Raw genomic sequence first — 25,027 nt, forward strand, 5'->3', positions numbered from 1 at the left:
AAAACAGTTGAGGTTTGTCTTTGATCATTCCACCGCCGCGTGTTACACAAACATGATCTTAACATATGCCGGTCGCCGTTTTGTGTCTCAAGACAGAAAGCAAACAATTTTCCCTGCACAAACAGTGATGCAAAGATTAAGATAATCTTTCAATTGCCACTGACTATGGAGAAACGCCAGCCTGCCGCTTTGTTCCAGAGCAGTTCCTTCCTTTTAAATCTTTCCTTTGATTTGGAGGCTTTTTAGTAGGTACAGTATTTAATGACCATGTCTATGTGCATAGTCAGTTTCCATGACAACATGGAAGTGAAATGGAAAGTATGACATGCAGCGTTCAGGGTAGTTAGCGGAAGGCAGTCTATTACTCTCTGGCAAAGAATTTTCTTTCCGTACAAAGTGTGGGAGGGTTTTTTTTCTTGTGAACGAGCTCACGCATGCGTTCGCAGGCATATGCTCTTTGTGAATATTGTCACATACAACTATGAAATCTCACACATGAACTCACAAACATCTACATATGAATGAATGAATGAATGAATGAATGAATGGTTATTTTAATTAATCAAAGGCAATTATGTTAAGAAGATGGTGTCAGGATGGAGCTAAAAGTCTTTTGAATTTAAACAATTAGACAGAAATTATGATATTGTTAAATTGTGCAGTAATGAGTTTAAAAGGATTGAGGTTAACACTCTTCACAATTTAAATGAGAGGGAAAGCCTAATTTGCTAGCAGTTACAATTGATGCCATTCATGCAAATGAACAGAATATGCCATTTCACCACAAAGAATTTAATCTGTGAACAGATCTAAACATTCATTAATTTGGAAATAAAAAACTAAATTCATCATAGTCTCTGGAAATTTATTCTTATTTCATGAATAAAACATCAATTTTGGTTTTCAAATTGGTTGCATATTGGTGGTTTTATTGGTTATAAATGACCAAAAATGGTTGTAAATTTAAAATTCAGGAACAAATATATGTATACATTTTTTAGCAATGCAATAAGTGACAGTGTATGTAAATTTTTACAAATGCATTAACTTTAAATTAAACTTTGAATATTCATATTCTCGCCTATGGACTTATTTTACTGTATGTCCCACTGTAAAAAATATTTTGCTGCCTTCAAATTTTTTGTTGAATCAACTCGGATTTACAAGTCATTTCAACTTACTATTATTTATCTTGACTAAAGATGAGTTGTTATAACTACAGGTGAGTTGTTATAACTTATACATTTAAGTTGACTTTTCTCAACTATATTTTGTGACAACTAATTTCTGTTGACATGACTTGTAAATCTAAGTTAATTTAACAAAAAAATTAAGGCAGCAAAGTTTTTTTTACAGTGTAAGCACATGTATTATTTATGTGTTATATTTATATATATTATTTATATATTGTTTTTGCATGAACACCTACTTTACTTAAAGGGTCCTCTTGCATTTTAAAATTGATTTTAAATTGATTCTAGCCATTTATACTGTAACCTTGTCTGACGCTGCAAAAATGACTTGTCTTTTTTTTTCAGTAAAAATATCTAAAAAATCTTATATTAAGATGTATTTTCTTGATGAGCAAAATTATCTTGAAAAATAAAAATAATAACATTTAAGCGAATTTCTGCTTAAAACAAGCAAAAAAAAAAAAAAGTAAATAAGTGTTTATGGAAAAAGTAATCATACAGTCATACAGGTCCTTTTTTCAATTGAGATTTAAACATCATATGAAAGCTGAATGAATAAGTCCATTGATGTATGGTTTGTTAGAATAGGACAATATTTGAAAATCTGGAATCTGAGGGTGCAAATAAATAAATATTTAGAAATTTGCCTTTAAAGTTGTTCACATTAAGTCCTTGGCAACACATATTACTAATGATAAATACATTTTTAACATATTTACGCTACAAAATTGCCAAAATATCTTCATGGAACATGGTACTTTACTTAATATCCTAATTATTTTTGGCATAAACAAACGCAAATTTTAATCCATACACTGTATTGTACATATTTTACGAATTGGCTAATTCATATTATTACATGGCTCTCTGGAATGCTTGATTCTGATTGGTCAGATTCTGATTGGTCAGATTTTTGGCATAAACAAACGCAAATTTTAATCCATACACTGTATTGTACATATTTTACGAATTGGCTAATTCATATTATTACATGGCTCTCTGGAATGCTTGATTCTGATTGGTCAGTTGAGCATAAACAAACGCAGATTTTTGGCATAAACAAACGCAAATTTTAATCCATACACTGTATTGTACATATTTTACGAATTGGCTAATTCATATTATTACATGGCTCTCTGGAATGCTTGATTCTGATTTGCAGGTTTGTTCTTTTCAAATAATAACCGCTCCAAAATAATAACGCATAGCCGGTGCTACTTGCATGTTTTAAATCCCTCCGCGCCAACAAAGATTACTGTTTGGCGCCATCTTGTGACAAACACTGGACAACCACAATTAAGAATGGAAAGAGCTGACTGAACTTGACAAAATAGAGCATGACAGCTACTAAGCCAACACACACAAAAAAACAGAATGGGCATTAAAACTTCTCAAAGACTGTCTAAAAGAGAAAAAAATGGAGACAGACAAGTATGAAGCAGAGGATCTTAATAAGGTATTACGATCATTTTATGCATCTGTGCAAAGTTTCGCGGAAGGATAAAAATGTTAATTTAAAACAAATATGCCAATAAAATGTTTCAAATTCATATTCATGTCCAGTTTTTTTTCTTATGTGGCAAGTAGCCGTGTAATAAGCGGGATAATGTAGAGGCAGCCGGTAGTTATCGGGAAAATAAGCCCCTTCAGTGTGATACAAGACCCTCCGCTTCGCGTCGGGTCCTGATCACACTGTCGGGGCTTATTTCCCGATAACTACCGGCTGCCTCAACATTATCCCTTACTTAATTCATATGACCACATTCGTAAGTTTTGGTACAGTTTGCCTTGACCCCTGTGACGTTGAGGTTAAGTGCAGAGTTATGGGATTGGATCATACGACTTGGTGAGAATTAGCCAACTCGTAAAATATCAAAAGAGATCAGGCTGAATATACCCATGCTTATTATGACTGGTTTTGTGGTCCAGGGCATATCTATCAACCCTCCCGTTTTTCCCGGGATTCTCCCATATTTTGCAATTATTTCCCCCCATTTAAATAATTTTCCGTATTTCTTCCGTATTTATATATACAATCCAACTGGCCTTATTTGATGTTTGCTACATTTACCTCGGGATAAAGCAGGTGCCAGTATACCACCAGCAAGCGGACAGAAACTTTCACATTTTTGGATGTGCTGGCTAATGCGTGTGGTGGGATGTGCATTTATTTGTAACTTTGCGTGTAGGGAAACACTGCTGTTTGTGCTGCTTAACTCAGAAGGTGTTAAGGAACGCAACATCTGCTACCTATGTGCAAGTCACTTGCAGATGCAAGAGAGCCATGCAAATAATGACAAAAGGTATTCACTGCAAAGAATGACTTAGTATTTTTGTCTTGTTTTCAGTACAAATATCTAAACATTCTTAAATAAAGATGCAATTTATTGACCTAAGAAAATAAGTCTAATTTTAGGGTTTGTGAAATTTCACTTATTTTCATATCCCAATGTTGACAGGCATGGTCCAGGGTCCCATTTATCAGTGTAAAACACCTCCATATACATAAGAGAATAAATAAACTCTTGCCAATGTGGATTTCATAAATATGTATCTTCAATGTCATGCTTTTGACAGTAAAAAACACCCAATAGCAAACAAATGACTAAAGCAACCTCAGCACTTTTGAATCTCTCACTAGCTGTCCAATGAAATAGTTAGACTGGAGGGTGTGGTGGGTTGAAAGAGAAATAATTAAATAAAGCTAGAGTAAAACAGAAGTCAACTAGTTCCCCTACAGTCAACAAGATGAAAACCACCTTTTCTGGCAAACAGAAATCCTCCTCCTCTATTTATTTAAAACAACAGTGCTGGCTAAATAATCACTCTTTCTTAGATTGATGGCACGCCGAGTTAGATTTAAAGATAATGGGGAGTTTTCCAGCAGGTCATTTACAGCCAGTCAATTGTGCCATTCCTGGAGTTACCGTGAGGCTGTGATTGTCTCGGATGATAGCAAAGTTGTGTTTTTATATTACTGCTGACAATCATACAAACATGAAACTGCTTGCTATAAAGACAGTAAAGCAGACTAGCATGTAGACTGCAGAAGACCAGATTGCTATTATTGTATGTGTGCGTACTGTATGTTTTTCAAGGATCTTTTAAATAATCATTAGCTAAATAATTTTGCATCGTGAAGCAGATTTGTTCATGGATTTAGTGTAATGCAATATGTTATGAACATTATTTGCCACTACCATGCATTATTGTTGCTCTTCCTTTCTGAAACACTTGAATTTTTGCTGTTCTGAAAAGTGTGGTGAGCTCTGATTGGCCAGCTATCCAGTGCCTTGTGATTGGCCGAATACTTCAAATGTGTAACAGAAATGCTCCCAATGCACCATGTCTACGGTGAGAATAAAAGAAATGCCTTCTTTCTTTGCGTATACATTTGGGCGGTGTTATGCAAATGTTCCCACACAATGATGTTGATATGGGGTGTGGATGAGCCTTTACTTTTAGAAATAATATCTTTTTGGGTTTGAGACTTATCTTTGCAACTTTACGGATCTTCTGTATGAACAAACTGCTTTTAACACTTCAAAAACAAAGGACAACATGAAATCGCATCATATGACCCCTTTAAATGAATATGTCATTTAAAGTAATATTCCACATAATAAAATTTTGATAGTTAGACCCAAGATTTTAAAGAAAAAATTCTGGTCTGGCACTTGTCGTGTGACGCGCCAGTGTGACTTTACATATTACATAATCACGTGGAAAGGTCACGCATGACGTATGCAAAACTACCCCTCCAGTGTTTACTAGTGTGGAAAAAGAGGACCGTTCTGACGTTGTTGTATTTGGAATGATTAATGTCTTAGTGTCAGTTTATTGTTTAAAATGGCCCGCAAGTTTGCATTTCCCATATGTAATACGTAACCTTTTGACGTGATTACATAACACGTAAGGACTAGGGCTGTCACTTTTCGTTCGAAAATCGATTGCACAATCGATCGGACCAACCAAAAAACGTTTCGAAAACGAAAATAGGCAATCGATTTTAACCAAATATGTACACTATTAATTTTAAAAGAATTAAACAGTTAAAATGTAACAAAACTCACAAACAAGCAGAAAAAGAAAATAAAGAATCTCGAAAGTGCAGTAGGTGTGCGAAAGCTAGAGAGATATACCCAGCAATTTTACGCACCTATAGTTTCACGCTTTCAATCGCTGCATCTAGTGTTTTGCAAAGAAAATGGAGGACAACGTCAATAAACCTGTGCAACACGAGACAGCGTCGAAATTCTGAACTTACAGGAGATGATGAGTTATGACAAGGAGCCACCCTTGAGAGCTGACATCGACCCGCTTTTTAGATGGAAGAATGGCAGTACGAAATACGCAGCTGGCAACGAAGTACCCGAGTTTCCCTGGGACATCAGTGCGGTCGGAGTGCGTCTTCTCAACAGATGGACATATAGTGAATGAAAAGCGCTCTGCTCTTGACCCCTAAAATGTTGATCGACTTGTTTTCCTGACCAATAATTTGTAATGGCCCTAGTCTTTTTGCGCATTTCATTATGCCTGCCTAGTGCCTCCTAAGTGTCGGTTACATTTAATAAAAAAATACACAGCATGTTCTCAACTTCAAGTAAGTCTATTTAAAGTTTCATTTTTGAACAGTTGTTTGAAATGGATCGAATCATTATTTAAAATAAAATTTGAATTGCCTAAATCATAAAAGCAGCCGGTTGAACCTGCAGTAATGTTTTTCATTTATGGCAGCAGTCCACTCTTTTAGAGAATGTTGCACTACTGTTGCTGTTTTTTATTCTGCACGAAACTTAATGACAATGAATAAGAAATATTGCTGACTAGTGCGTTTCAGGCGCTCTCTTTGCATTTGTCTTTTTTAGACATGGAAAATCGATTTTACAATCGATTCAATGAACACTTATATATTAAAAATCGAAAATGATTTTTTTCACAAAAGTGACAGCCCTAGTAAGGACGTGCTGGTCCGTCACACGGTTAGTGCAAGACAAGAAGTTTTATTTATTTATTTTTTTGTGAAAATGTAGATCGTTTCACGACATAAGACCCTTATGCCTCGTTTGAGATCACTTAAAGCCCTTTAAAGCTGTATTACAAAGCAAAAATGACTTTCTTACTTATAAGAAGTATTTTTGACTTGTTTTCAGTAGAAATCTCTAAAAATTCTTATTGACCTTATTGATTAAATGACCTAAGAAAATAAGTCTAGTTTTTGAACAAAACATATCAAACTTAAGTAAATTTGTGCTTAAAACAATCAAAAAAAATTACACAGGTTTTGGTAATTTTTTTTCTTTTTTTTTTTTTGCTGCACTATCACTTTAAGGCGTGTAAAGCTTCAGCGAATCAATCCAGCTGCCATTTCAACTAACAACCTGCTATAAATGAACAAACGACCGTGAACATAAAGTGTTTTTTTATTAACACAGTTAACCAGTTTAAAGACAATGTTACATTTGACCTTAAAGATAATTAGCATTGGCATGGTGATACGGTGATGTTCTGAGCTAAAAGATTTTTTTAAACATTGAAAACAGCTGTTTCTCACGCTTCACATTACTTTTCATGTGAACTTCATGACACTCATCAGAAACAAGAACATCCCATTAAAATTATGCTTTTAACTAATACTTTTGTCAATGTGTTGCTTCTTTGCAGACATATGGCCAGATTTACCAACGCAAACCACCATGTCAGGATTTACTAAAGACAAAGAGAAATGCGTGCAAAAAGATTTGGACTTCGCGTATCTCCATATTTTGTGATTTTGTCATAATTCATTATTATTGGCCAGTCTTTATTTTTGTCATTAATTTTGAAAATATTTAACAAATTAAAAATATTAAAAAGGATAAATGTAATGTAATGATAATAACAATGATAATCTCTGAGAGTAATCTATGCGATTTTGTAGGAAAAATATCCATATTTAAAACTTATATTATAATTCTGCAATATCACTCGAGTAGGAGTGTGATATAGCTCTCGGCCTACGGCCTCGTGCCTCTGGCCTAATCACAGCCGTGATGATATAGAGCTATACCACACGACTCTGAGAGCGATATTGCTTTTATACAACAGTTCGACAGCACACGTTTGAAAAAAAGAAAACTAGAAAACAACAAGAGGGTTATTTTAAAAGCCTCTTTGTTTGGGAACTACTTTCTTCCTCCGCGGATTTGAGGGCGTAATCTCAATAATAACTCAATGGACGGAAAAGTCGTTTCTTTATATTACCGTTTCTTGGTCACAAAGTGTAGTTTTAAGATTAGTTCAGTCGAGAATGTATATGTATTATATTTAAATCTACAGTCGATTAGTAAAGATAGCGCCTGTTTGAACGTTTGCTTAGTGAGATTCGGTACGTATGAGAACCAAAGCATGAGAGGACGTCAGTGTTCACTCGCCACGCTGACCACCGCCCTCTCTGGGCTACATCTCTGACAGGGATTCCCCGGCTCTCATGTTGGCCTTGTCTGTGTTTGATGGTCAAAAATGAGATCAAATCAGCAGTATTTGGTGTCATGATTAAACTATTACTTGTTTTTTATTCATATTTAGTGTCTTTTGTGTTGTTATTGTTTTGGCACGAGGTAAAAGTTAATAAAACTATACTTATATAATGTTACTATTGCTTTCCCATTTACTCTTAACGCGATACGAGCACTCGATTATTATTACACTTCGTTCTTGTCAGTACTATATAAAACTGTTTTTTATAAGTGTCAGAGAGATGTTTTTGCATGCTGCTTATAAATATATCAGGGGCAATATCTCATAACATGTTTTAATAGTCACGTCACGATAAAATAAATGATCAATGTCCACATTTAAAAGCTGCGGTGCTTACCTGCAGTTCCACAGTGTTTTTGCGTTCTGAGAAGAGATATTGCTCCAGAAAAAAATAGTTTACATTCCTCTTTCCAAGTGTTAATCGTCCACACGATGTGACAAGACATAACTCCCATTAAGTTTAACGTAACATCCAAGAGCGCTGATCTTTAACGGAATAATAACTTCCTATTGGGATTCACAGACTGATTTACGAGCTAGTGAACTACTGAGACACACAGAGAGTGATTAAAAACAGCGTGTTTGTGTGTGTCCGTGTGTGCGTGCAGTTTTTCCATTCAGAGATGAGCCTGTTTAGATGACCTCCATTCACTAGGTGGCAGAATGATGTGAAAGGTGAAGCGGTGCTGTGCCGTTATCAGTACAACATCGCATAGCTCTTAGCCAATCAGATTCGAGAACCAGAAAGAACTGTTGTATAAACTATAATAACTAGCTTCTCTTAGCTGCCAGTGTGCATTATGCATAAGATTTCTTACAAAATTGCATTGATTACCATCAGAAGGCCTTTGTTATCCCCTGGATCCTGGCTTGAAGGTGAGTACCTCATGGGGTTTTTTTTGGTGAAGGTGATATTTAAGTTCTACCGAACAGTCCTTGTATGAGAAATAATAGTATGCTTAAAAACAATGGTTTCTGAACTGTTAGTTTTACAAAGCATCTTTGTATGGGACAAAGCCAGACTGTAAAGAAATAAGTAGGCAAGTTAAGGCAGTTTGAAGAACCTACACTAAACTGTAAACATACACTGCAAAAAAACGATTTTTAAGAAAAATATTTCTTAGTATTTTTGTCTTGTTTTCAGTAAAAATATTTAAAAATTCTTAAATTATGATGCTTTTTCTTGATGAGCAAAATGACCCAAGAAAATATGTGTAGTTTTTAGAACAAAAATATCCAATTTAAGTGGTTTTGTGCATAAAACAAGCAAAAAATCTGCCAATGGGGTAAGCAAAAAAAAAAAAATCTTGAACATTTTTCTTAAACATTTAATTACCCCATTTTTTTTTTTTTTTTTTTTTTTTGCTTGTTTCATGCACAAAATCACTTAAATTTGATATTTTTGGGTCGTTTTGCTCATCAAGAAAAAAACATCTTAATGTAAGAATTTTTTTGATATTTTTTACTGAAAACAAGACAAAAAACTAATATTTTTTTTCTTGACAATAATTTTTTGCAGTGTACAAAAAATGACTCTTTTATTTAGTACTTTAATATTGTTTTAAGTAGAAATATCTAAAAATTAAACCGAATAAGCAGTTTCTACCCAAAATCCTCTACCTCCAGTTCCTACCAGAGCGATCTCAACTCTCTGCCAATGTTTAAGTAGCACTTACTCATGTTTATGTAACTGTTTGGGTTTCTCAGCATATGGGCGATCCTAACACTTATGTTTTGACAATGCTTGCCTTGCAGCTAGCGTAAATAAAATTCCTGGCAAACACTCAGACTATGGCCTAAAATGCTTTGCCAGCTACTCGGATACTCCACATAAGGTTTCGACCAAGCCAACCAAAATACTCATTTAATGCACTTCCAAGCAGGCTTTAATCTACATACATCAGGCGACTGTACAAACAGGGCTATTTTTGAATTTGACACGGAGGATCGCCTGTAGGCAAATGACTCCAGTTAATGAACTACTGCATAATTCATGAACACATCCAACTCCAATGGTTGCAACTCAGTCTCTCGTTTCAGGTGCCGAGCTCTTATAATGGCAGATAAGTTTTTCGCCAAAGCCAAAGCGTGCAATTGTGTTTTTTGTAAGGAATTCAGGTTTTAGGACAGCCCCTTTAGGTGTCTCTTCCAGGTTTTGCATGCATTTGTTTAGAGCTGTTGAGGAAATATATGGAGTCAAAGTAGGGCCATATATATCTGCAAAATAAAACAATGTTTCGCAAAAAAAAAAAAAAAAATTGCAGTAGGGCCATATATATCTGCAAAATAAAACAATGTTTCGCAAAAAAAAAAAAAATTGCAAAAAAAATATATATGTTTTGCAAATAAAAATAGAGTATTGAGAAAAAAAATGCTTTTTTGCAAGTAAAAAAAAGATTGCAAAAGAAAAGTTAAACACTGAGAGAAAAAATAAAGTTTAGCAAAGTAAAACTTCAGCAGCATTGACTTTGCAACACATATTTCACTTTGCGCCGCTCCTTTAATTCCGCGTTTCAGTCATGCGTGCCTCTGCGGCGCACGCTTTCCTTTGCGTTTCCTTTTTCTTTGCGCCTCGCTTTGTGTCCCTGATTTGACGTGGGGGTGGGGTCAAGAGGTTGGGGGGTGGGGTCAAGAGGTTGGGGTTTGTACAAGGGACGAAGGCGCGCCCCCCCCGCCCACGTCACCAGCGCGAGCCCCAGACCGCGTGGACCGATCGAAACGGCGGAGCAGAGACACGCGGGTGATGGATCACAGGTATGTATTATTGATGGCTTTCTTCGGGTTCGCTGGATAGACCGATAACTATATGTAACTATGTGTATCAACGCGTTTGCTTAAGTTAAGTAAGTTAGAGATCAATTAGCAGCTAATGCGGTTAATGTGGCGATTAGCTAATCGTCGGCGGCTGTACATTTCTCTCAATATGCACATCTTTCACGTTGTTTTATAATTAATAAATAATTATTACTATTATCCCCGCCCCAGCTGTACCACGGACCACAAACGATGCCAAAGGTGTCCCTCAAAACACACTGCAAACTGAAAACAAATAATAAAACAAATGCCTTGTATGTGCAAACATAATTTGGAATAAACCTCTTTCTGATACCGAACAAGTTGATTTATATACAGTAGGTCACATCCCTATAGATTATGTTTAAAAGCTGTGATGTTGTTTATATGATACATTGTTAATGCACTTATTCTAGATCAGTTGTGTGAAACTCAATTCCTGGAGGGCCACAGCTCTGCCAACCCACACCTGTTTGGAGGTTTCTAGTAATCCTGAAGATCTTGATTAGCTGAATCAGATGTGTTTGATTAGGGTTTGATCTAAACTGTGCAGCACTGTTGCCCTCCTGGAACTTATTTTAAAACCCCTGATCCAGATAATCCTATATGATGTTGTCATGACATATTTAACAGAGAGAGTATTCAGATGTCTGTACAGCTGCACAGAATTTAATAGGTCTTCTGACCCAAAGCCTTGGTCAGATTCAGTCAGCTCAGGGTCAGCAGCAGCAGCCACAACTACGACAGCAGCCTCCTGCTATTTCTCAGCCTCGAATAGAGCAGGATATGGCCAGGTTGCCGCATCCACATCTAATTATCTTAACAATTGTCATTTGAATGTCTACTATTATAATTAACATTGTTTTATTATTTGTAGATCTTTTCCTGGGATGTTTAAAAAATCAAAGAAGAAAACTCCAAATCCACAAATACATGTGAAAGCCACACCTTGGAAACCATTTGCTGTTTCCATATATTTAATGAGCAGCAACACTGACACCTCACCCGCACCTTCTGAAGAGCTTGAACTACTCCAGGCTGGACTAGGAAAACGGGTGATTACAATTTCATCCAATGTGAACCATTCGGATGTAAGTTCATTTTATAGTACAATCTAATTTGTTAGTTTGTGCCACCTGATTTTAGAGCAGGATTATTTCTATATCAACCTGCGAATAATTGCAACTTCAAAGTAATATTCCACTTTCAAAGCATGCTGAGATGAATGAACATAATTTGCTTAAATATAGTAAAATGTGAATAAGTATGAATAAAAATTACAAACAAATGCACGTAAAATTTTCAATGTGATAAAGATTTAGTTTTTACTGTGTATGGTTGTTTAAGAACCCTTGTTCTGTTTTATGTTTATTTTAGTTATGCAAGCTCCTTGAAGCTGAATTTCCAAAGATGAAGTCCCTTACTGGAGGGTGGTTACTTTATAAGGCACCAGGTATGCTGTACTGTCAACCAGAACAGACACAAACATGAATATCTGAGTAGAGTTATTAATTGAACATTTCTCCTGGCATTCTAACCTTAAATCCCATGCTACATCCTTTTTTAATAATAGTACACAGGGAATTGTTAATAGAATATGGGAAGCACTGTTTTTTTTCTATTTAGCTACAGTATAATCCCAATTATATAGTAAAGACCTTTTTATTTTTGAATTTGTTAATGTGTTTTTAAATTGTCAGGTGGGAATGGAAGAAGAAAGCTTACTGTTGTTCCTCCAGACTCAGAGGGTTATACAGGCAGCCTTCTCAAAATGGCTACCACTGCTGGAAAAACAGCACTGTATATGGTCCCTCTTCAAGATGAGTTATGTCTTGATCCACTGCCATTCTCAGCAGAAGAGTTTGCGAAGATGCCAAAGGTTGAGTGTCGTACTTGTAAAACCACAATGCCACTACCAGTTTTGTACTTGCATGTTAAATCTTGTGGTGGCTGCACACAGTCCGCTAATGATGAGGTATGTTGTTTACACGATTACATTTTTTTAGAATTTATTATAACATTTTTCAGTTAAGTTTTGTTTTAGTTAGAATATATATCTCGTTTTGTAATTTCAGACTACTGAAGATGATGATGAGGATGTAAAAGTAGTTGGTGAGATTACCAGAGCAGTTACCCCTACAGCCCCAGCTTCTATACACACACCCACTACTTCAATACAAACTTGTTCTCCTACACCCACCACCAGTTTTGAGGTGAGCTAAATGAAAATGCTGTGTTTGTAATATATTCAAAATACATTTGCTTTTAATTTGCTTTTAAGTGCATAAGGACTGTTGCAGTTATTAAAATTAATTAGATGCCATGTTAAGATTTTATTTCTAATGGTAATTTCTTTGTAGTGCCTTATTGTCAAGTACTTTTGATAAATTGATTGTAATTATACTGTCTCTCATTGGTACATAAAGACCTTTTTTTTTGCAAGAGGTAAATAACACTGGCTGAGAAGAATGCCCTATTTTTATAGTTTTAAAACACTACACACATGTTAGAAGTCCATACAATTTACTGAACATTTAGAACTGAATAAGAATGTTTTTTGTAAAGTTAAAAAAAACTGAAACAGCCAGTGCTTGATTAGATCTTGCAAAATACTTGGTGACCAAAGTATTTAAAGTGACCAATTAAACAAAGTACTTGATTGGAGTTTGGAAATAACCAATTGTTTTAATTGGGATTTTATTGTATAATACTTAATCAGTTGTCCTGTTGCCGTTGTAGGATGAGGGACAGTGTCCCATTTGTTTAGACACATTTTCACAGACAGAGTTGCCCATGCATGCAAGTGTGTGTGGAGATAGGTAATTTTTAATGATTTGAAAAGTTATTTCATTTACAGACATTTAATAAGGTTATGTATTAAAAACATGTTTTAAGTATTATAAGTGTTATAACATGTTGTAAATGTTATAAGAAGTCAATCTAACCATTGGGTATATACTCAGTACATTACAGACACTGGATTATGAGAGCAGTCCTCCGTGTGGCACACCTGTACAGCAAAACCAAGGCCCAGACATGAAATGGTACAGTCTATTTATTACATTTGAACAACCCTGAGACATCAGAATTTACTAATCTTTTTTTCCTGTTTTTATAGTCCAGATGATGTATTGCGTTTGTTGGCAAGTAGGGTAGATGACAGCAAGGATTTCAAGATCTGTGTTTCTCGAACTGACTTCTATCAAAGAGCTATGGTGCAGTGGCAAAGACAAAAGAGAGGAACCCCGGGCAATACCTTGCGTGTAACATTTTTGGGGGAAGCAGGTGTTGACACAGGTGCCATTCGTAAGGAATTTCTTTCAGGCAAGTCAGGTTCACAATCGCCTTATTAGGTTTTTATATTCATCGTAACAATTTAAAGTTTAGAATAACAATAAACAGTTACCACGAGTCATTATGAGATTTGGTATGTTTTAATGTGCTTATAATTGTACAATGTAGTAAATTATTCTTTTTTTAACATGTACATTTGTTTGTAGATTTGATTGGTGAGATTGAGAAACACCTCTTTGAGCACAGAGGACACCAGAGGGGGAAGAGTCCCATCTACTCCCTAAGTAATATGGAGAAGGGATTTTTTAGGTTAGTAATATTGTACATTGTCGTAACATGTCAGTTGTCATTTTTGCATACAACTAAATATTACTTTGTATTCTTTCTTTTAGGACTGCTGGAGAAGTGTTTTCTGTTAGTCTCGCTCAGGGTGGGCCTGCCCCCCGTTTCTTGAGGCAGTGGTGCTTTGATTATCTGTCATCTGGAGACTTGGATGAATCAACTCTCACTATAGATGATGTGGATGATGCTGAACTTTATCATTTGATTAAAAAGGTAGTAATTTTTTTCCAAATAAAATCTGATTTCATAAAACCTTTATTTCTACGCAAGCACCATTTGCCACAGTTTACGTTTTTGTGTTTTCAGGTGGAGGAAGAAACCGATCTCTCTGCATGGAATGATCAAATAATTAACTGTGGTTTTACTGGGGCCGTTAAGCCTGAGAATAAAGAGGCCATAATAAGGTCAGAAAAAGTCATATAACTTCTTTACATTTGAAACCTTGCAAACAGTTTTAATTTTGCTGCCTTATACTGATTAGCCACAACACTGTCTATATTATGCAAGAATTTTCTGGTTCTTTTTCCAGATCAATTGTGCTTCATGCAACTCTACGTTTGGTGCCTTTGTTGAAGCAAATCCGAAAAGGCCTTGAGGTCTACAATTTTGTAGACCTTCTGGAAAACCATTCAGGACTTTGCCACCAGTTCTTTGTCCCTGATGTGGTGGATGATGATGATGATAAGGTATCAATAACTGGAAAAGAAAATATGCCTATATATTGTATTACATAAATGTTATTATAGTAATAAAGTAGCTTTGGATAAAAGTCAAATGCATATGTGTAAATGTACCTGAAAATGGATGGGTTTTTTTCACAGGCTGATGCAGACTTCATCATGCAGAACATTCTTCCGGAAATGTCGGAGAAGGGATCAGTACGAGAGACTTATGAAACAGCTATAATCAACTTTCTGCAAGACTTTCTCCAAGAAATTGAAAGCTGTGGTATGTATGAACTGACAGAGTTGATTTAGTATACATATTGTTTAAAAAAACTGCAGTTTACCCAAATTAATGTCAAAATGTAATTGATTTAATTCAGACAATACCAACCCTAGAGATAACAAGTTGTTTTGCTTGTAGAGGATAGCCCTGACGGAGACATCCTGCCCTTAACTGTCCCCGGTGTTATGCAATGGCTCACTGGCCAGGGACACAAACCTCTTCTAATGTCAGAACTTAAAGAATTCAAAATTTCTCTTCATTTTGACCATGAGTGTATGCAGAGGATGCCAGAACATAAAATATGCTTCCCAGTTGTAAGTGCCTGTGCCAGAAAAATTACATTTCCCACAGTACACATGGGTGACTACAGTTCTTTTAAGTCAATCATGTTGCAAGCCATTCAATTTGACAACGGTTTTAACAGAATTTAAAATGCTACTAAATGTATGGAATTGTACATGTTCGGGAAAAAACTTTTATACATTGGCAAATGTTCTTTATGGTTTTGAAATTTACTGTGTATGTGTAGAGAACACAACGTGTTACATATTGTAAAGTTTGATATCTTAATGCATGTGTTTAGAGAACACATGTTGTTATAAGAGCCTTTTTCTGCTTTAAATATAGCAAATACAGAAAATAAAACAAGCATGCAATGTCAACTTAAGTTTGTTTTTTTATTGAATTGGATGTTAATTTGCTTGTAAGTGGATCATTTGTTCACTAGTCATTTCAATGATTGATTTAGTGTCAATTAAGAATGAAGCAGTACAAAATTTAAAACTTCTAAATACTGGTCTCTTCCATAGTTTTGAGAGTGTGAGGTTGGGTTAAAAAAAGTTTGAATTTGGGCCTTAAGTTCTTCAGTTAAGGGGCATTCGACTGGAGGAACTACAATTCCTGTCCACGGCTGGTCAGAGATAATGTCTGTGTCCCAGTCAGAGTCGTCGTCTTGTGCAATCTGCTAAAAGTTGGTAATAGTTTATGGACATTGGGACAATATCTTGCATGAAAACATTACATACATTAAAAGACAAATTCTTAAAATACCTCAGATGGGACTGGAGGAGTCACAGGGTTTTGCAGTAGTCCAATTTCCCACAACTGTTCTGGGCTTCGATTACTCTCTGTGCGGAGAGGATGGTTATTCCACCCAATAGTAAAGGAGTCAAGGCTGGCCTGGAGACGAGGCAGGAACACAAACTGACAACAAAAGAGGTGAAGGCTGTTGGTTGGCTCTAGTAATCCTTCCTCTTCAAGGCTGTGCAAAACATCGTAATAGATGTTTGTAACTGCCATCCATATGTCACGCCAAAGGCGCTCAATGCTACAAATGGAAGAGAAAACAGTGTGTAATGTTGAACACAAATCATCATTCTTAGAAACAGAACACTTTAAAATGAATATCAAGCTTTAACTAACTTATCTTGCTGCTTACCGCTGGTTATGTACGCTTTTCCCTGAAATGTAGCTTCCCCTGCCACAACCTCGCACAGAAAACATACATCTGGCGATCTCTACATTTTCAACTCCTTGGTCTCCTCGAACTCTAAATGCAAAAAATTAAATATGACCAGGTATTTTAGAAAAGAAACCTATGTTAACCATGTTTAAACAAGCAGGGATTTATTTACATTTAGCTTATGCTTTAATCCAAGGTGACGTTCACAAAAGAAGGAATCATTACTGGAGGTAACAAAGCATTCATACACACTCATGATGTAAGTTGTCTTACCTCAAGGGAAACCCATGTCTCTCCACTGACTGAAGGAAAAAACCGAGGGCAGTGGATGACTTGTTATCTGTTGCAGCTCCAAGGTACATGATCTGAGAGACATAAAGTAAAGTTAGACTTACGCATTCCATCAGGAATTTGATTTGTACAAAATTTATAGGCCAACAATGCATTAAAGAAAGAGAAAAATACCTTTCTGGAGTACCCATCAATGGCACCGAATATCACAAGGCCATATCTGATAAAAGATAATCTGTTATTACCAGTTGAAATGCGTATGTAAACTGTAGAGAGAAACTCACATGCATAATAAGTCATTTTTAAGGATTAAAAATATCAAATAACAAAAAAATTTTGGGCATTACTTATATTCCTTCATACATTTTCAAAGAATTTAAATAGAATTAGAAAACTCAGAAACTCACAAATAATGACTTCAAAATGTAATGTGATCACAATATGTGATTTTTCACAGAAAGGGTCACATATACTTTTCAGTAGCACTACATCAATGGCTTGACACGCATAACATATCTTATCAGCTTATGGTTTGTGTCTACGTGAACAACATGAAGAGGGCCCTTGACGGAATAAGTCCTTCTGACTACACATCTCAATTGTGTAATTCTTGCAAGTATTCCAGCAGAGTCCACTCGATGCATGGAATCCCAAACTCTTGTCCATGGCACACGATGACCCAAGGCTTGTAAGTGTCCCTTCATCATTCTATGGCCTAGGTGTGGACTTTTAGCTTTGATTGACCTCACTAGGTTGTCAAGTTCTTCATCTGTGATTTTACTGTAGGTGTCCTTTAGAGAAATGCCATACTCAGTGAGGCGACGTTTGATTGTCCTTGTTGAGACACCAAGAAGCTCGGCAATACATGGAACAGATAGCTGCATATTAACTAGGTACTGAAGATGTTCTCTGGAAATAATAAACTTTGGGGGCCCCTTAACTCCAAATTCCACTTCAAGGGCAGTAACAGGTTCATTGTTATTGTCAATATACCTATCTACTGTGTTTTTCAAGGTTGACAGTTCGCCAAGGAGTTCCTCTGGGACTGAAATTTGATTATAGACTGATGAAATGAAGAGAAGCTCATGACCGCATAAAAACTGCAAATAATCTAAATCTAGGGGTAGGCGACTCATTGCATCCTGCAGTTTGGATAGCAGTCTTTCCATGATCATCCTTCCCAGCTGGTGACTTGTGGCATCATTAGGTCCATGGACCTAAAGATAAGAATTTATTTGATTAAATGTATAAAAAATGATTTACAAATTGATATGCGAGTCAGCTAAAGTTAAAACACCCTTGGGAGTTTGTCTGGTGTGTGCGTGTTGAGTTCTGTGCATGTATCTGTGTGTGTTTTGTGCACGATTGTTTCTTATTTGAGTGTTTTCACGATTCTGATCAGTAGGAAATAATGCTCCATGTAAGCAGTTCGATTTTGAGTCACTTATAACGTGCATTTGAAAAAACAACAGTCGAACATCATCATTAATATTAATATACTTTACTATCATGAAAATACATGAGAAGGTTTTAGGAATATTAATAAAATGATGTCCATATGCATTTCCTAAAACTAGTTAGGTGTGTTGCAGTTACTCTGTCTCAGATCAAAGAACATAGGGGTCACATGACAACAGAACATGGCGGATGCAGTAACGTATGTCTGAATGCTATTTCCACCACATATACTATATTTTGCCTTTTTTGTGGGATTACATTAAAAGATTTCAGATGCAAAAGGCCTCTACAGGCCCATCTCCATAAAAAAATGAGATTATGATGTTCAGTGAAAGTTCTCCACACATAATAGCTTCTTACTCAAATAATTTTACTGCAAAACCCCGTTAAATGCCACCCTCTGGTCGGTCTGAAGTATCTGTTATTAATAATATAGGTCTAATAATAATAATAATAATATATAGTCTAATAATAATAATAAGAAAGCAATCAATAATACATACCTGTGGTCCATCGCCCGCGTGTCTCTGCTCCGCCGTTTCGGTCGATCCGCTCGGTCTGGGCTCTGGGGCTCGCGCTGATGACGTAACGAGAAGGACGCGCCTTCGTCCCTTGTACACACCTCAACCTCTTGACCCCTCCCCCCACGTCAAATCAGGGACACAAAGCAAGGCGCAAAGAAAAAATGAAGCGCAAAGGAAAGCTTGCACCGCAGAGGCACGGATGACTGAAACGCAGATTTAAAGGAGCAGCGCAAAGGGAAATGTGTTGCAAAGTTAATGCGGCTGAAGTTTTAATTTGCTAAACTTTATATTTTCTCTCAGTGGTAAACCTTTCTTTTGCAGTTATTTTTTTTTACTTGCAAAAAAGCATTTTTTTTCTCAATACTCTATTTTTATTTGCAAAACATATATATATTTTTGCAAAACATATATATTTTTTTGCAAAACATATATATTTTTTTGCTAAACATATTTTTTGTTTGCAAAACATTGTTTTATTTTGCAGATATATATGGCCCTATTTTGACTCCATAGAAATAACCTGCCCCTGCGTTTAGCAGCGATTCCTGAGCTCAGAGACTTGTGACAGACTCATTTGCATTTTATATCTTCTCGGCCGACAGTTTTTAACAATGCTACATAAAACAAATATTGTGTCATGACAATGATCAACAATATGGTACAGTATCAGGCAGCTAAGGATCCAAATCGAGCACTAATTATCAAACAATACACCAAGAATTTTCAACAATTTGCTCTTCGTACTGTCTCAATTCTGTCCGGGAGAAACAGTCGAGCCGTTACAGCAGCAACACGGATGCATCTGTCCTCGTTCACTTCCGATGTGAGTAACTTGTTGTCGTGGTGATGCGTTCGACAGAGGTTTTCATTTATCATGACGGAGAGCGTAGGAATCTGGCCTTTATAATCACTCAGCACGGCAGCTGTTCAAAGGCTCTGCTGTAATCTAATTTTGATTTAAGCATCCACGAGGGATGGGCATAAATATGACTCCTATTATCTTGAGTACTTTAGACCGCACTGAAACAACAGTGTAAGTGGACTGATAGCATCACTGCTGTTTGCCTTTGAAGAATGAAAAGACATCAAACTGTGTTGAGAAATCACATTTAATGACTGGAGATCTCTTCTCATAACTTACAGTATGTGGTACGAAGGGTCTAACACGTTTTTATATTGTTTGTTATAAATTTCCTTCATTAAGTTTATGTCCATCACGTTTAAAAAGAAAAATATATTATTGTTTATTAATATCCTTATTTATTACACGGCTCTCTGGAATGCTTGATTCTGATTGGTCAGTTGAGACATTTGCAGGTTTGTTCTTTTCAAATAATAACCGCTCCAAAGTAATAACGCATAGCCGGTACTACTTGTACGAGTAAAATCGCTCTGCGCCAATAAAGATCAATAAAGATTACTGTCTGCTTGGCGCCATCTTGTGACAAACACTATGGACAACCACGACAAGACACAGAGAGCTTACTGAGACTGAACTTGACAAAATAGAGCATGACAGCTACGAAGCCAACACACAAAAAATACAGAATGGGCATTAAAACTTCTCAAGACTGGCTAAAAGAGAAAAAAATGGAGACAGACAAGTATGAAGCAGAGGATCTTAATAAGGTATTACGATCATTTTATGCATCTGTGCAAAGTTTCGCGGAAGGATAAAAATGTTAATTTAAAACAAGTATGCCAATAAAATGTTTCAAATTCATATTCATGTCCAGTTTTTTTCTTATGTGGCAAGTAGCCGTGTAATAAGCGGGATAATGTAGAGACAGCCAGTAGTTATTGGGAAATAAGCCCCTTCAGTGTGATACAAGACCCTCCGCTTCGCGTCGGGTCCTGATCACACTGTCGGAGCTTATTTCCCAATAACTACCGGCTGCCTCTACATTATCCCTTACTTAATATATAGACATGCATTTTAAACTAAAATAAAAGTTTGAAACACTTGACTGAAAGGTTTACTATGATCTTAAAAATCTTTTAATCAGAGTGTGTATAATTAAATGTTTAAAATTACTTTTGTAGACATAAATATACCTGTTCTAAACAGAATAATTTCTGTTATATATATACAAAAAATGTTATTTAAAATACTCGCTTCATTCACGCATGAAATTCTAGTCATTCGAGACATTCACGTGGAAATTCGCATCATGGGATGGGGCTTCTGCGACTCCGCTCACTTTTTTGTAATCACGTCACTACTAGAGCAAGCTCCTGATTGGTTAACGCGGCACAAAGTTCGATTTTTTCAACTTGCCATGGCAACGCTCAATTTGCACGAACTACACTCGTGAATGAAGCGGAATTGCATCTACTGGGCCGCACTGATCTCTTTATTCGCGCCGCGAGACCTCCAGACGTGCGTCAAGGCGTCCTCACATTGGCTTAAAGCAACACTATGTAGTTTCCATGTAAAAATGACTTACAGCTCCCCCATGTGGTTGAAACGAGCAACAGTGCCTGGTATCAGACACTCTTCTGCAGGTAAGGGAGGGGCGGGGCTGTGTGCTCTACCCTCCACTGCCACTTTCAGAGTGTGCTTGTAGCAGCTAGGAGGCTGCTCAGGTTGCAGCAACAGTACAATTTGTTCAGTTAAAAGTTGTTCTATCACTGAAATAATTTTAGAGACATTATTTAAAGGTAAAAAATTGAAAAAAAATAACAGAAAAGCAACCAATAAGAGCCCAGATTAAATGTGAACTTCCCCAATATTCATTAAAATTCATCCTAAAAAGAACTTCAAGAAGCTTCTTGATAAAATGACACGAGTACGGTTTTGCAATTTCTAGAAAAAGGGTGACTGCACTACAGATGATCAAATATAAAAGTTTTGATTTATTTTGGATGCTTTTAGTCACCAACATAATTCCTATAGTTAGATTTGTGTTATATAGTGTGGGAAATTTATTATAATTCTGTAATGTGGAAAAATATATAAATAAAGAACGAATGAATGTTCCAAAATTTGTGACCGGTAAAATAATGCTTAAAAATAAAAATTGGTAAGATTGTTAGACTTAACTTTGATTTCTTGTTTTGAGCAGATTTTTTTTTTATATTTATACAACCCTTAAGAAAATTCCTAATGCACTTTTAATTTAAAGGTCCTTATTTTTATGCAACACTGCTTGAAGTAAATTAAACACATTCAAGGGCATGCATTCAATGTAAGGTAATCAAATAAACACCTACAATTAACCACATTCAAGTAAACACATTTAATCAGGGCTGGCTCAAGCTTTTATGAGGCCCTAAGCAGCATTTTTTAGGTGGCCCCGTGGTGCCTCCAATACAACTGACTATTGCCAATGCTTCATTATTTGCACACTATAATAGCTGTGTTTGTGTATGTACGAATGTCTTTAAAAACACACACAAAAAAAAGGCATCAAAAGATTTGACAACATAATTTCAGTACTTTCAATGTTAGATAAACTGTCCCTTTAAATTTTGAGCACAGACCACACAGAGACTTATACAAAGTTTGTAGACACTTGGGAGATCTTGTCCAATAGATCTGACAAGATCTGCATTCAATGTAAAACTTTTAAGTAAACACATTTAAGTGAACACAATGTTATATCAAAATATATTTTGTTTTAAAGGGGACATATCATGAAAATCTGACATTTTGAAGTCATGTTTAAGTGCTATAATTGGGTCAACCTAGAAAATGTGAAAAAGATCAACCCAGTAACTTAGTTTTGGTAAACCATTCTCTGCAAGCATGTGAAAAAATAGCTCATTGAAATTTGTCTCTCCTTATGATGTCAGAAGGGGATAATACGCCCCTTAATCTGCACTATCCAACCACAGTACTGCCATTTAGTACAAAGATCAACTTATTTGCATTTAAAAGAACACACATGTTTGCTCACACCTACAAAGTGGCAATTTTAACGTGTTATAATAAATTATCTATATGGTATTTTGAGCTAGTACATACCTACTTTGGGAATACCAAAGATCTATTTTACATCTTAAAAAAATCTTGTGAAATATCCCCTTTGAGGATGCTTGATATATCTACTAGAAAACAAGACGGATTAAGAAAAGTTTTCTGCTACTTTCCTAAACCAATCCCTTCAGACTGAGCAGATTGAGTATTTTATCCAGCCCATACATTTGCCAATTGAGCTCAGGTTTGTTAATCAAATCACCAGTGGCTGCTGTCTTGCATGCATAATGGGATTAAGAGGATGCAGTGTGCATTCACCTTGACTGGCCCGCTGCGCTGGGCTTGCAGTTACACTAACCAATCATCTGAAATCTCTTTGCATCCTATCTCTATCTCTTATTTATTATTAGGTTTCAAATGCTGCATTGCTGCTCCAGGGAAAATCAATCAATAGCGTACCTTCATGTTGAAGCGATTTGATGTGCAGAGAGGTTTTAGAGTTGTTGAGGCTCTTGTGTATGCATGCTGGCAATATTCCCAGTGTTTCACACTAACAGATATGCACTGAGAAACACTGAATAGGCGCGTTTATGAAATATTGATTGTTATCAAGCTATATTTTTTATTGCTGTGTTTTTACAGATTGGACTAAAGCTGACTACTTGTGGTGGTTAGCTATTTCAGCCGTTATTTATTCTGCGCATATCAGTGTAAATGATCATCTTGAGGTGAGGTGAACCCACTGAGACCAGCAGTTTGGAGAATGTTAAACATGTCTCTTGTTGTAGCTATATATCACATACCAGCAAAGAAGAAATATTTCAACACGCTTTTCTGGCACTGCGATGGATGACTCAAGATTCACCAAACACAAAAAAACTCACATTCAACATAATCCCACTATTTACCTTCATTAAATCAACTATAGGCAATGCACTGAAAATATTCACTGTTTCTGAATCGATTAAGTATGCAAAGCAAACAATGAAGCAGTGAGTTATGTCAGCTGGTTATATGATATCCTATTGGTTGAAATTATTACATTAGCGTGATGTAATCGGAAGTCTGGGTAACAATGGGAAGTGTGGCTGTGTTTTTCTGTCTTCTTTCACACAGACATTTTGGCTGGATTTACATTGTTTAGTTTCCGATTCAAACCAAGTTTTAGCTTAAGTTTTATCAATATGTACTTTAAAACTTAATTGACGGTCCAATATAATGCCCAGATATGTATAACTAATAATACATTCAATTTTAGTTCCTTTCAATGATAAAATATCAGGAAAAATCTTTAGTTTGACTTTAGATGTCGAAACATCATTAATTTAGTCTTATCTTAATTTTAAACCAGCTTAAGTTGATAAAGGCGAGACTGAACAATATTAAATGCTGACTGTAAATATTAAAGTGTTGTGAAGCTGCTGAGGCAAAACAATAAATAACATTATTATAGTGTGGAATGTTATCACAAATATTATTTATGTATAACAAAAATAAAATGGGGCCCAAAACGGATCCCTGAGGGACACCCTTTGAAACTGACAGAACAGATGACATACAATCTTTCAAGACCACAGACGGTGTTCTCCCTGATAGATAGTCAGCAAACAATTTCATAGCAGAATCAGAAAGACCAACAGTGGCAAGTATTTTTAATAGGATGCTATGATCACATGTGTCAAAATCCTTCAAGGAAAAGAGCAAATCTTGATGCCCAATTCCAATTCATTGCCTGTATCTGATGTTTTTGATGACCTGCTTACATAATCATATCTGATATCTGCATTTACACTAAACACTTGGCAAAACAATTCAAGGTAAACATACTGACCCAGAACAGCTTAAACCACCGATGAAGTAAAATGTTGTCATATGCAATAGATGCAGACAAAATGATTATACAATTTTATAGAGCTTTATTTCTGTAACAAGACATAAAACATCTGGATTACTCCACTAATTGGAGCTGTCGTTCTCTATTGTGCTGCTAAGAAGAGTCATGTGATCTTGGCTGGTGTCCACCTGAGTTAACGTCATTTGCCAGCATCCCATTTTCAATGACGCACATGCATGTATCTGATTCATATCAGTTTTATTTCCACATATGAATGACGCCTGAACTTCTGAGAATATCCGATAAATCCAAATATTTTATTTTATTATTTTATTAATTTAATTATGTATTCATTATTATTTTATTATTCTTATTAATTAATATTTTAGCATTTTAAATAAATAAATATTAATCAAGTCTGTTTCATATTTTATTTTATCAGAAAACTAT

At 35.8% G+C, this 25,027-nt stretch overlaps 2 protein-coding genes across 5 annotated transcripts; one reads left to right on the top strand and one right to left on the bottom strand.

The window, feature by feature from the left end:
- The first annotated feature begins 10,428 nt into the window (after positions 1-10,428).
- LOC129455627 (uncharacterized) lies at positions 10,429-15,751 on the top strand. 3 transcript variants are annotated; one of them, XM_073866244.1, is made up of 14 exons: positions 10,429-10,466; positions 11,383-11,596; positions 11,883-11,958; positions 12,206-12,480; positions 12,581-12,718; positions 13,245-13,324; positions 13,469-13,549; positions 13,624-13,829; positions 14,006-14,108; positions 14,192-14,354; positions 14,448-14,545; positions 14,671-14,827; positions 14,963-15,089; positions 15,228-15,751. In XM_073866244.1, the coding sequence occupies exons 1-14, from the start codon at positions 10,456-10,458 to the stop codon at positions 15,518-15,520; spliced, it is 2,022 nt and encodes a 673-aa protein (XP_073722345.1). In that variant the 5' UTR covers positions 10,429-10,455; the 3' UTR covers positions 15,521-15,751. The 3 variants fall into 3 exon arrangements, with proteins under 3 accessions (XP_073722345.1, XP_073722346.1, XP_073722347.1); XM_073866245.1 differs by lacking the exon at positions 10,429-10,466 and adding an exon at positions 10,761-11,299; XM_073866246.1 differs by lacking the exon at positions 10,429-10,466 and having other exon boundaries at positions 11,327-11,596.
- Positions 15,748-18,347, bottom strand: LOC129454754 (uncharacterized). 2 transcript variants are annotated; one of them, XM_073866248.1, is made up of 6 exons: positions 17,354-18,347; positions 17,017-17,057; positions 16,825-16,916; positions 16,528-16,638; positions 16,140-16,416; positions 15,748-16,050 (listed from the first exon to the last, which is right to left on the bottom strand). In XM_073866248.1, the coding sequence occupies exons 1-6, from the start codon at positions 18,015-18,017 to the stop codon at positions 15,844-15,846; spliced, it is 1,392 nt and encodes a 463-aa protein (XP_073722349.1). In that variant the 5' UTR covers positions 18,018-18,347; the 3' UTR covers positions 15,748-15,843. The 2 variants fall into 2 exon arrangements, with proteins under 2 accessions (XP_073722349.1, XP_073722348.1); XM_073866247.1 differs by having other exon boundaries at positions 15,748-16,053; positions 17,354-18,346.
- Between the last annotated feature and the right edge of the window lie 6,680 nt (positions 18,348-25,027).

Source organism: Misgurnus anguillicaudatus, chromosome 3, assembly GCF_027580225.2.
Source record: "Misgurnus anguillicaudatus chromosome 3, ASM2758022v2, whole genome shotgun sequence".
In the NCBI taxonomy this organism is placed as follows: Eukaryota; Metazoa; Chordata; class Actinopteri; order Cypriniformes; family Cobitidae; genus Misgurnus; species Misgurnus anguillicaudatus.